Below are 13008 nucleotides of genomic sequence, written 5' to 3'. Positions count from 1 at the left end.
AATTTAAAATGTACATAAACTTAAAATGATATAATTGAAATATAAGAACTAATCTACAATTGGAATTTCATAATTTTTTATTCCCTTCACAGTAGACACAGTAATAATCCTTTTTAACAGAAAAAGCTCATATCGTATAGATTTTATGCGAAACTACCCCCAACTCCGAAAGTTATACTAAAAAGATTGACTTACCTTGAAGGCTCGAACCCGATTTTGCTTTTTAAAAAAAAAAAAATCTCCAACGAGTTGAGTCGGATTGAAACTCTTATAAATTCAAATTGTTCCGCCTATCCTATTATTCCATCCTTGATTGGAGGGCCGAAATTGCTAATGTACGCAAAGTTTGGAATAAGAAAAGGAATTGACCAAAAACATATGATTATTTAGTAAACAATGGGTACAAATATAATGTTCTCATCTACAGATTTTTTGAGAATAGGAAAGAAAATAAGTAGGGGAGGAAGATCTAATAATGAATCTAGGTCAGGTTTTCAAGTAATGGCTGTACCTAATGAGAAGTTGAATTTATCGCCTTATAGTACGACCTTTCCGCCCTTGAAAACCGCGTTTGGAATATAGTCCATTCCTTTTTACATCTCTCCCTTACCTGCCAATGGCATCCAGTCCAATATAGTGATTATCACCCACACTTTTGCATAAAAGTAACTTAAAATGACAACTAACAAAATTTAACTTTTAATTGATGGAAAAATGTAAGACAGCAATAGTGCATACCCCTTGCCATGGCGCCTTCCCGTTTTGTGACTCTCCCTACCAAAAGCAAATTGTAAGTGTTTATTATGAAAGGAAAAGTGGAGGACAGGGGGAAAGCTCTCAGTACCTGGTTCCCAAGAGAGGGAACAGATTGATGAACAATCCACTGAGCATCTACAACGCCGATCTTCTCATGGGCGGGCTGTTTTCAAGAGATATATCCCACTTAGTGAATAGTAATCCAGTAATGAACAAAGAGATCTTTTCTAGAAGTATGTTTGGGGAAAACAAGGAGAGATTAAAGGACATAACAATATAAAGCGATAGAGACAGAAACAATAGGATGCTAACCTCTACACATTTTCTGAGGGCAAAATCAAGACCCCAACCATGGACTAAGTCATTCTACAAGTTATCCAACAAAAAGAATAGAGTGAATATGCCAAGAAAACAATGGGGAAAACAGCACTGTTAAAATGAACAAGCTAAAAACAACCTCCAATACCTGAATCATATGCCATACACACCGCCATGCGTCACGTGAGAAAACAGGAGCCATTATCTCCACAAACCTACATTCACAAAAGAGAAAAGAATACTTAATTTCTACAAAATCTACGGAGATTTAAGGCATGATATATTAAAACGACAATGCTCAAAGCTATACATACGCTGCACAAGGAGGAACATGTGGATGATTGCACCAACCCGGTTTCTCCTCTGTTTCCCTGAACCAAAATTCAAAAACGAAAAAAGTTATTCTATCATTCAATGAATTGATCCAACTTCAATGATTCCGGGGCCTAACTGTTTCTTACTTGTGAACTTCACGATCTCCTCTCCTCTTTGTCATTTGCCAGGTTAACCCTTTATTCGGTTCCAAACCAGGCTGTGAAATCTCTAGTCCGTGCTTCCTCACCAGTTTGATGTATCTGAAAAGTGAAACTATTTTAAAAAAATATTCATTTTAAAGGAAACAGGTTAAACAAACAATTTGTTTGTCCAATACTAACTCTTCCGCATTGAAATGCTCAACCCCCAAGTCCTCATCCCAGATGAATATGTAGTCATATGGAGCCACGATGTCAGGGTGCAAAAACCTCTTGGCATACCACCTAGGTAAATATATATATATATATATGACAGTTAAATCTTTAAAATCATTAAACAATCCAATAATAACCAGTAATTGCATCCAATCCTGCCAGCAAAAGGACTTGAATTTGAAAATCTAAATTAACTACTTACCATTTAGTCTGCCTCCGAACACTCACATGTATTGCCTGCTTTGACCACTCAAACTCATCCCATTCAGTTGTTTGACCATCGTAATGAAAGAGAAGGATGGTAAAATTCCCTGAAAACTGTTGGAAGCACGTTTAGTCAAAACATGCAATGTGCACCACACAATCACATGAGCATCAGAAAATGCCATCCCCACCTAAGCATCCTACCTATCTTCCAGAAATGACTCCAAGAAGATGTGCATGAGGATGTATGTTCACACAGGCACTCAGGCACAAACTCATGCATACTTAACGCAGACAGATTCATAGGTGCGCACACACACACACACACACACAAATATATAAAGACAATGATACCTTTTTAACTGCAGCATCAATATTCTTTCGTTGATTATAGCCAACAGTAAATGTGACAAGATACTTTGGCGGGCTGGTCAAGTCCTGCAGATGCCAATATTGTCAAAACCGAAACCAGAGGAAAAGAAAAGGCAACAGTATGTTTTATTCTTATCATATTTAGTTCTTCGTTAAATCTATGGACTGGTACAAATAATAATAGTTATTATCAAGTGAATGGAGATTAACAATGCAAACAACCTCTCGGACACTAAAATCTGCGTTTCTGAGATCCTGAAATGTATTAGGCATTTGAAAAGGTTTTATGCTTTAGGAACAAAAGATGCAGATCTTATTTCACCCCATAGCACCGAAACTCTTGCTTCCTTGACGTTAATTAAGTAATCCCCATTTCCTTCTTTCCAGGCTATATGAGAGTGAGTAATTTCATATATCCAAGTTCACTGGCTATTGGCTAAGATACCAAAATACATCACTACTATTCCCCTCCACCACCCCAACCCCTTCCCTTTATTATGTAACAAACATTCAACAATTCCACATTTATTCAGTTGTTTCAGTTAGAATTTAGCATATACCCGGTAGGTTTTGTAATAAGAGATGTTTCCAAAAGTTTTAGAAGTGATATATCATTTCTAAAACTTATTCGGTCTAAACCAAAGCAATTTATCTTTACAGACCAGAGATAAACTTATTCATGTGTGCATTAGAAAGTTGAAAGGAATTCAGGGTTCAAGTAAACACACCTCATTCGGCTTGCCCCACAATCTGCGTAAGTATAAGTCTGATTCAGCTTTAACAATTCCAGGTGGTAGTCTTTCCGCACCTCGAGGATTTGATGGGACCCAAATCTGCATCAGTCATAAAGGAAGCATAAGAACTTGGCATATTAGAGTAGCACTATATAATTCAGGTCCTACAAAATCATCAAACATAAAAATCACATCATTTAGGAACATGGTGATAGTAAGAGATGAATTCAGTGATGCATCTGGTTATGCGAGAAATTGCATATAAATATAGATGATAAATGCACATGTTCATTCAAGTATTGAAACATGCTGGGCTAAGAACAAGCAATAGGTGCCAATTTTTTTTTCAAAATAGTGTTTATTCAGTTTTCGAATGGATGTATTCTAGAGGTAAACCAAGGCATATATGTATTACCATAGGAACTATCAGGTTTATTTTTGCATAAATGGAACAGAAAATGCTCCTACATTCAGGAGCTTGAATGGCATGTGAACCACACTATCCTTGTTTCCCCGAGGAAAAACTCCCACTCTCTCTTTAAAACTTCAAAGAATACAAAATGTCATGAAGAAAACTATCCAATGAATTCTACTGTCCCCTCAAATACCAAAATTTTGGTAAACAGGTAATACGAGAAAAGACCAGTCAGGTATTGAAACTTTACAGGACGATAATCACCCGAAGATACCTGAAAACTGCTGCGAAAAACTATCCAGAACCTTATTCCACAAATTTTATTTACTAACGCTAAGCATTAAGAGATTTGGTTCAATGAACCTGTATCTCCAGATCCAGTAGAAATACCTTCTTTGATGTGGCATTAGCAGAGCTTCTATTATTATCAATTGGATGCTGCAAAGGAGTTGAGCCTGAGGGGACTGAGTTGGTATATTCGGTGTATTTGATATCAATGGTCGTAAGAATGCCAGATGATATATTGAACTGCCAAATTCAGACAGCACAAAAGTTCCATTACGCAGATGAGAAAGATAATTATTGCTAGATGCATAATAATGAAAATGAAATTAAAAGGGGGAAATGGTTAGCCTACCTTTGTTAATGACAATTTTGGGAAAGATAATCCAATTAAGAAGCCAAAAACTACTCCAACAAATGTTGTCACAATAAGCCTCATGCTCTCATTTGGCTTTCTACTAACCGTACTGCAGTCACCAAGATGGAATAAAAGTTAAATAACTTCCACATCTAAGTAACATTTTCTATAGATATACACAATTAGACACAATATGAAGTTTATTCTTTTTAATTAAAAAGGCGCCATAAGTCATGCACCTGCGTGTAAAGATCCCCATTCTATTTAAAAATTCGTCTGAATTGTATATTCACAACAAACTATGGGCAATTCAGATTGCAAGAGCCTTTGAGCATTAATTAGCAGGCATTCAGTTGCCCATTCTCCATGAAACAAAGAGAGACCCTCAGCAAAAGGACCTGAATAACAAATTTTTTTATTAAAACTAAAATGATGAAGCAAAACAATAGTTACAGTTAAAAGAAACCAAGATGCACACTAACAAGAACTGAGATTCAAACAGCAACTTCATGGGAATGGCACCTAAGTCCAAGCTGATATCCTAGTTGAATCAATTTTACCAGTTTATGCAGACAGGAAAACACAAGCTAATTAGGCCGGCCTTTAACACTTAACCCAAGGATCTTATTATATTGTAAAAAGATGCAAGAATCCCCATAAGAAGCGTCTAAGAACCTCTTTCACATAACCCTCAAATAGTAACGCAACAAAGCAAACAACCATGTGCTATCCCCTGGACAAAAGATCACGGTCGCCGGACAATCACAAAACCAGAGAAATTCCTATCATAAATTCTATTAACTCCATAATCAAGTAGACATGTGTCTTTCCCTTCTTGTTTTAAACTAATATCCTACAATTCTAGAATTAAAAAACTGCAATACCGAGATTTTATTTTATTTTAGTTAATAGCATAACCGTGCCTTGCTTAGGTTGAAATATAATACTGAACAAAATGACCAAAAACATAAACCTGACCTCAAAGTTTGCTTAAAATCAGGTTTGATTCCTTTAAAAATCTCAGATTCAACTCCTTTCCTATTACTTTTTTTTGGTCCAAAAAATTTCAAACAATAAATAAAATTCATTAACCAGATAAAAAAGAAAAGAAAGAAAACAAGTACGAGCGAAAAACGGATACACTAAAATAACGAATCAAAGATTCAAAATCTAATTAGAAAGGTTTAAAATAATTGAATGCTTGTATAGGCTGCAGGTGAGACGATGAATTTCCTCGAGAAATAAACGGAAAACTAAGCTAAATAAAAGAAAAGAAATTACAAATATTTACTTACCTGAATGGAAAGATAATTGAGAAGAACTGAAAAGGATCTGATGGAAACTGAAACTGTATTTAAAATGGCTCTAAATCACGAGAAAAATCACCTTCTCCTCTTCAACTGAAAATATGCAAGAAATAAGTTTATGCTTCTCTCTCGAGAATTGAAAGAACGAACTTCTTGATTGCCTTACTAACAGAAAAAAAAATAGAAAACGTGAAGGAAAAAAGACCTGAAACTGATTTCAGTTTCCCGGGAAAAAAAAAAGAAAAAGAAAAGAATTCTATCCTTTTTTTCTGTACTACTTTTTTGGTAGATGAAAAGAAATCGTAAGATTTTATAAAATCTGGGGAAAGTAACAGAGCAAATGAAGGAAAAAGAGAGAAAAATGATTCTACTGTTTTTAAGTTTTGATGAGCAGAGATTGAAATTAGAATTTGGGTTCTTATTTTTTCGCTATATAAATATTTAAAAGAAAAATGTAGTTAATATGTAAATAGTACCCTGGAACGAAGTTAAACATATATATTAGATGAATGGGTGAATGGACAGGTGTAATGGGGGAGGGTTTTGACATTCAAATTTCGAGCCCCCAACTGAAACTTCCTAGATTTCCTGCCAACTAATTTTCTTAACCGTCTTAAAATTACTCTTCTCATTTTTGTTTTGGGTGTAGGTACAATCGGAATAAAAGCGTGTGAAGGAACAAATGAAAAAAGTTACGCATGTGCCTAAAATAAATAAATCAAAAACTATAATTCATGTTCAATTTTTTAATCAATAAAAGCACTTTATTAAAGTTTTTTAAATGGTCAATAATACTTTTAAGTATTGCATTTACGCCGGACTCTTAAATCAAATTTGAAATTTCATTCCGTTTTTATTAGACTTAAATCTAGAGCCCTTTTTTTTTTAATTTTCATAGGTCTCGATTATGAAAATAGTAAATAATAAATAAATTCCAAAGAAAAACAAAGTAAAAGCACTTTATTGAAGTTTTTTAAATGGTAAATAATAAATAACAAATAAATTCCAAATATATATAGGTATAATAAAATTTGAACTCAAAACATCAAATAAACACTCTCTTTTACTATTGATTGAATCACTGATGTCATAGTAAATAATTTATTTTTGTTAAGTAATTTTTCGTTGTGTCTCATTAAAGGGAAAAATCAAATATTTATATACATGATTACTGTTCATGGAATTTGACGTTTTTAGTAGATTCTATGCATGCAGGACACATGTACTATTCTAGGCTGTCTGCTAGACTTCGTGGCCCCCACATGCAAACTCCTTGGGTATATGTGAGTTGAGACAACGAGCTCCCTTTGCAAGCACCTCGTGGCATGTGCGAACTGAGACTACAAGCTCCCATTGCAAACTTCCGGGTCACAGGTGGGCGACCTGGACCTTATCTGGTTCTCAGCTTGGTGATTATAAGTACATAACAATCTAGTCCCCCTTAGTAGGTCTAAGGAGGGTTGTAAAATGGCGCTCCTTAGAGCCATCACTTCGCATTTATATAGCCTTGTTGAATACGCAGCAACTATTGGGACATGATGTTAACTTTGCCACGTGTACGGGTGGATCACGTCCGTTTGTATCTAACCGTTGGTGTTCCTCATCATTTGAATCGTCAAAACGCTAGGAAGAGAAATTTATTTAAAAGGGGGTTTTAGAAACCCTAAACTCACAATCTTAACATTTCCTATAAACAGGCTTGATCGAGATTTTCTTCAAGGTAACATCTTATTTCCTTTTCTTTTCTTTCTACATAAAAACATGTCAAAATGAGGGATGCTGGTGGTTGGATAATTCCCCATTGTCCACCGTGAGAGCATGCTTCAAAAGTCCTTGCAAAAGCCAATTTCTTTGTCTGCGCTACAAAAGAGGAAGAAATGAGTCGAGTTCTGACTGCACGAAGGATTCAAATCCCTAATTTTACTTATGAATTTTCCATCCTTGAGGGGCTTCACAGGCTTAGTGATACCAGTGACGGCAGCTTTCAGCTTTACTTCCATACTCTAGAAGTTGCGTTCCACTTGCCATTGCATCTGTTCTTCTGTCATCTTCTTCAATATTACCAAATTGCTCCCGATCAATTTTGCAAGTTCTCTTAATGGATCTCAGTGACTTATTTTATTGATTGTTGCTAACATAACGAAGCACCACAGCTTGCGGTATTCCAAAGCTTATATTTGTTAAAAGCCCAAGGTCGAGGGAACTCATCGAGCTTTTACTATTTTTCTTCTTGCGGTAAAAGCGAGACCATAATTGAGAACAAATGTGATAATCTTTGGATGAATTGGGGAAAATATATTAGGGTGAGATGTAGGATCGCAGACGAGTTTGGTTTTCCTACAGAGTGGTCCGCACCAAGTAGGGACATGTGTTCATTCAGGCGAATTGTTAGGATAGATGGTGGTTCTGCCCTGTTGTAAAGGCTTTGTGCTGGCAGTTTCCTAGTTATCGAAGATCTTATAATCGTGAGGAATGAATTTTGATACTATTTGGAGGGTCTTAGCCCCAATGGACACAAGCGAGGTGACAGTAGGGAAGTTACTGAAGCCTTAGGTGCAAACCTTGAAAGATGGACATGGCTTTATGTAGCTAATGATGCCAACGATGACTTGAGTCTAATTCTAATAGGATTTAAAGAGGAAACCAAGAACTTCTTTTACAGTTACTGTAGGATGAGGCTTTTTCCCTGGATTCTGGTAGTCTCATCGCAAGCAGAAAGTGATACCAATATTAATTTGATAATTGATCTTGCTGATACTAGGATTGTTGGTAGTGCAAGCACAACTCGCAATTCAAGAGATGACTCTAAAGAAACTACCAACATATCTTGAGAAATTAACGAAGTTATAGACCTATGAGCTGCTCTGAGGGACATGCGCATGAAGCGCAGGATTGATATAGGGGTTGTTAGCGTGGTCCAGGAACGAAGAGAAAGTAGATAGTGGCAAGTTATAGTCTCGTCGCAAAAGGAGGGCAGATCATGCTAGGCCCTCTGCTATAATGGCCACCACTCCTACTTCTCCCTCAACGACCTCACAATTTATGGCTCGCAAAAGTTCTCCTATTGTTACTCGTGATAATTTCCCTCATTTTGCTCTTCTCTGTATCTATCATCTTCCTCTACCTTCTTATAAGGAGTCATCTGCTGAAGATGATGACAACCTGGTCCCACGTAGCAGGAATTTGAGCACAAGGGAGTTGCAAAGCATGATTAAAAATTGGAAAGCTTCTGTGCCAAAAGTCACGAAAAGGTAAATATGTACCGATGAGTCATGAAAGAGTTCGCAGAAGTCTGTATTATCAAAACTCAGTTCTTCTCTGCAAGCTCTCTTGGTTGAGGCTACATGATTAGTTTGGGCCTTAACGAAAATATTTCTGGGTTAGAGGCTAAACAGAAAAAGCTCGAAGAAAATCTTGAGAGTACTCGCGAGCAATACCTGAAGATAGGGGAAGAGAACAAAGTGCTTTATAAGCAAAATGAAGAGCTCGTTGAAAAATTGGAGGCTATGCAAGTGAGAAATGATGAATTATCTGGCAAGGTTATGGTTGAAAGAGAAAGAAGTAAGGCATTGGATGCTGAGTTAAGGAGGACTACTGAAGAGCACAAGGTAACTGTGAGCTGAATCATTGCTAAGCATGAAGCTGCAATGGTAAGCTTAAAGCAAAAATAGGAATAAGCCTTTGAAAAATTTAAGAATGAAACTCTAGAAACCCTAAGCAATCTCACTTCTGAGCTCAAATCCAACATTTTTCTACATACTCAGGTTGAGGCTAGACCCTTCGATGCTTGCAAAGTTTACTTTGACGCTCTCTACGAGGTAAATATGGATGAACTTGGTTTTGATATTCGCTTCTCCACGAGAGTTGCTTGGGATGAGTTCGCATCCAAGTGGAAAAACTTAAAAGATTTTTACCTTGATGAGGGTCCTTTTGAGCCGATCGTTTTGCCTACTGATGACAATACCACCACCGTGCCCGCTGAAAATATTGAAGTTGTAGAGAGGGAAGATAAGATTACCGGGGATCTTGACTGGAGGAGGATGCACCTTAAATGATTGTAAACATGTAATACTCTTATTATGATTTGAAAAAGAAAATTTGAAGTTTGAAAAAATTTGAATTTTAGTTATTTATGGTATTCTATGATTTTGGAGACTCAAGCAAAATTTTCAATTTAATAAAACCTTGAATTTAAGCACGTTTTGGACTTAAAGAAATTTTGGGCTTAAGTGAAACTTTGAACTTAAGCATATTTTTAACTTAAAAAAAATTCTAAATTTGAGCAAATTTCAAACTGCCTCCTCCAAAATTCTTAAGTAACTTAGTACAATTCAAGTCACTAACTACATTGGAGCTGCGAGCTCAGATCTGCAAACTCTTATACCATAATTTGGGACGTAGGTTCGTTACTTGTGTTGGAGTTGTGAGCTTAATCCTACGAGCTCTTAGAATATCAACTAGAAGCATAGGTCCGCTAGCTATTTTTGGAGGTTGCGATCATAAATCGGTAAACCTTTATAACATCAATTGGGAACGTAGGTCCACTAGCTGTGTTGGACCAGCAAGCTTAACCCTACGAGCTCGTAGAATATCAACTGGGAGCATAGGTCTGCTAGCTATTTTTGGAGGTTACAGTCATAAACCGGTAAACCTTTATAACATCAATTGGGAATGTAGTTCTGCTAGCTATATTGGAGCTACGAGCTTAAATTTGTGAACTCTTAGAATATTTGTTGGGAGCGTAGGTCCGATAACTATTTTTAGAGGTTGTGATCATAAACCGACAAACTTTTATAACATCAACTGGGAACGTATATTCTCTAGTTGTGTTGGAGCTATGAGCTTAACCCTGCGGGCTCTTAGAATATTAGCTGGGAGCGTAGGTTCGCTAACTATTTTTGGAGGTTGCAATCATAAACCGAAAAACCTTTATAACATCAGTTAGAAATGTAGGTCCGCTAGCTATGTTGAAGCTGTGAGCTTAAACCTGTGAACTTTTAGAATATTAGTTAGAAGCGTAGGTCCGGAAGCCATTTTTGGAGGTTGCGATCATAAACTGACAAACCATTATATAATACAAAGTACAAGTGTTTGCAAGGAAAATATTTTTATTCAAAAAGTAAGAAATTACGTATGGTATTTTTTGACGCGGCGGGTATTCTATGTTCGTAGCGGGCATTCCATGTTCGTGGCAAAACTGTGCCCTCCATCTTTACTAGCTTGTACGCTTCACAGCCAATATTTTTTATTACTTTGTATGACCCTTCCCAACTTAAAGTCATTTTTCCTCGTTGCAAAGCTGAAAAACTAGCCTCAGTATTTCATAGGACAAGATAGCCTACTTGGAACTTTATTTTTACCTTGGAGTTGTAATAGTTAGCTACTTGTTGAGCACGCATTGCGTTCTTGATCACATACCAATCTCAATTAGGATTAATACATCTGTACCATAAAACAAGGGAAAAAGTTATTTCTCTTATCACGGTGTGGGATGTAGTTCGTAGAGCCTACAAGAATCTTGGTAGCTTCTCCAGCCAAGCACCTTTGGCCTCACCAACTTTCTTTTTAAAGGCCGTTAAAATTTTCTTGTTCATCGCTTCTACCTGACCATTTGTTTGTGGCATTTTAACTGAACTCTGAGCCAAAGCTATTTGAAGATCGGTACAGAAGTTTTTAAATTTTCCTTAAAACTTTTTGCCATTGCCTGTAATGATTAAGCGAGGTACACCAAATCTATAGACAATTGACTTCCAAATGAAGAATTTCATCTGTCTTTCTATAATGGTTGCTAGAGCTTCAGCTTCAATCCACTTGGTGAAATACTCTACAGCCACCACTATAAACTTTTTCTACGTCATGGCTATCGAAAACAAACCGAGTATATCAATCCCCCCAAGTCGCGAATGGCCAGGGGCTTAACATAACCTACAGAGGCTCCGCTAGCTGTTGTTGTACCTTGGCATATCTCTAGTAAGAGTTACTTGTGTGAACTAATTGATGTGCATCCTTTTGAACTGTAGGCTAGTAATATCCTTGTTTGAAGATTTTCTAGGCAAGTAACCTCCCTCCCAAATTGTCACCGCAGATACCCTCATGAATTTCTCGCATCACATACTCAGCCTCAGGTGGTGACAGACATTGTAGTAGTGGTTGTGAAAACCCCTTTCTATATAGTACACCATCTAAAATGGTATACTTAGCAATTGTAATACAAAATAAGTTATTTTAATTTACCATTTAATTTGAATGATTTAACAACTATTTATACAATGTTCAAATATCTAATTCACCTATCAGGAATTTTTAGATATTTTTCATTTGCAATAATGACTTACCTCACAACTTTGCATTGTAACTTTACAAGTTCCTTTTGGTCTAGATTACCATATGTGCCCTGGAGTGTGCGAACTATGAAAGTCATCCATGTCTCCTGGTCTATGCACAGAACCTATGGCACATCGTAACTTGGGGTATCCTAATGCTCGAGCAGGATTTTCCCTTTTTGTTCAATGACAACAGAAGATGCTAGTTTGGATAAAGCATCTGCACGCGTGTTGTCACTCTTTGGAAGCTGCTTTATTTGGACTTTATCAAATTCTACAAGGAATTGAGCTACAATTGAATGGTATTTCTTCAACACTGTTTCCTTTATTGCGTACTCACCATTCATTTACTTTGCCACCAATTATGAATTTTTATAAATAACTAGATCCCTCACTCCTATTCGATGTGTTAGCTGCAATCCTGATATCAAAGCTTCATACTCTACAATGTTGGATGTTTGAAACCCAAAAGATAATCTATATTGTCATTCATTGTCACTAGGATCGATCAAGAGTACACCTATTTCTAACCCCACTTTGGCTGCTGAACCATTAACATAAACTAGAAAGGTTTTCAAACTATCAGTTGCATGTACACCCCCTTGAGGTGAAGTTGTGTCCAACAAGTGAAAAAGAGATCTTAGAACAAAATACAAAACGCATCATGTGTCATTATAGAAATAATGAATTAAATTATTTGCGTTTACCAATGTTCAAATGAAACTGTAAATAACTTACATGTTTAGCTTTATAAAATGTTCATTATCCAATATTCCAAGATACAAACTATATTACCTATTGTATCAATAGTTTTCTCGAAAGAACACTCCACCATAAAGTCAACCAACATCTGCCCCTTAATCATTATTTACAGGGCGAACTTTACTCAGAACTCAGCCAATTTGATACTCCATTTTATTACCCTTCTAGAGGTGTTAGCTTTGGATAATACTTCTTTCATAGGTTGATTAGTCATGACAACGACTGGATAAGCCTGAAAGTATCACCGCAACTTGCGAGCTACAACAATCAAATTAAATATTTATTTTTATATTTTTTAGTACCTCAGTTCGCCGTTCTGGAGTATCTTACTGATGTAATTCACTGGAAATTGGCAAACATCCTCTGCTCTGACTAACGCTACTGCAACTGTCTTCTTTAAGGTAGCCAAATATAGATAAAGGGTTTCTCCCACTCGTGGTGACTTTAGGAGCGGTAGGGAGGTAAGGTACAACTTCAACTCTTCAAAA

At 36.5% G+C, this 13008-nt stretch overlaps 1 protein-coding gene across 3 annotated transcripts; it reads right to left on the bottom strand.

Moving 5' to 3' along the window:
- Window positions 1–364: 364 nt before the first annotated feature.
- Window positions 365–6115, bottom strand: LOC107909709 (uncharacterized). 3 transcript variants are annotated; one of them, XM_041088910.1, is made up of 16 exons: window positions 5912–6112; window positions 5424–5528; window positions 4368–4526; window positions 4126–4237; window positions 3879–4016; window positions 3068–3172; window positions 2322–2405; window positions 1966–2081; window positions 1731–1832; window positions 1536–1649; window positions 1389–1445; window positions 1223–1289; window positions 1069–1122; window positions 845–919; window positions 739–774; window positions 365–610 (listed from the first exon to the last, which is right to left on the bottom strand). In XM_041088910.1, the coding sequence occupies exons 3-16, from the start codon at window positions 4385–4387 to the stop codon at window positions 512–514; spliced, it is 1179 nt and encodes a 392-aa protein (XP_040944844.1). In that variant the 5' UTR covers window positions 4388–4526; window positions 5424–5528; window positions 5912–6112; the 3' UTR covers window positions 365–511. The 3 variants fall into 3 exon arrangements, with proteins under 3 accessions (XP_040944844.1, XP_040944842.1, XP_040944843.1); XM_041088908.1 differs by lacking the exon at window positions 5912–6112 and adding an exon at window positions 5641–5895; XM_041088909.1 differs by having other exon boundaries at window positions 5424–6115.
- Between the last annotated feature and the right edge of the window lie 6893 nt (window positions 6116–13008).

The sequence above is a fragment of the Gossypium hirsutum genome, chromosome D02, assembly GCF_007990345.1.
Source record: "Gossypium hirsutum isolate 1008001.06 chromosome D02, Gossypium_hirsutum_v2.1, whole genome shotgun sequence".
In the NCBI taxonomy this organism is placed as follows: domain Eukaryota; kingdom Viridiplantae; phylum Streptophyta; class Magnoliopsida; order Malvales; family Malvaceae; genus Gossypium; species Gossypium hirsutum.
This window is presented reverse-complemented; position numbering and strand designations above follow the sequence as displayed.

Bases quoted from the DNA above. Each gene is read 5' to 3' on its own strand.
- LOC107909709 (XM_041088909.1), bottom strand. From the start codon at position 4,387: ATGGGGATCTTTACACGCAG. The intron at 4,238-4,367 runs GTGCATGACTTA...TGGTGACTGCAG, and splicing joins ATGGGGATCTTTACACGCAG to TACGGTTAGTAGAAAGCCAA. The intron at 920-1,068 runs GTTAGCATCCTA...TCTTGAAAACAG, and splicing joins CCCTCAGAAAATGTGTAGAG to CCCGCCCATGAGAAGATCGG.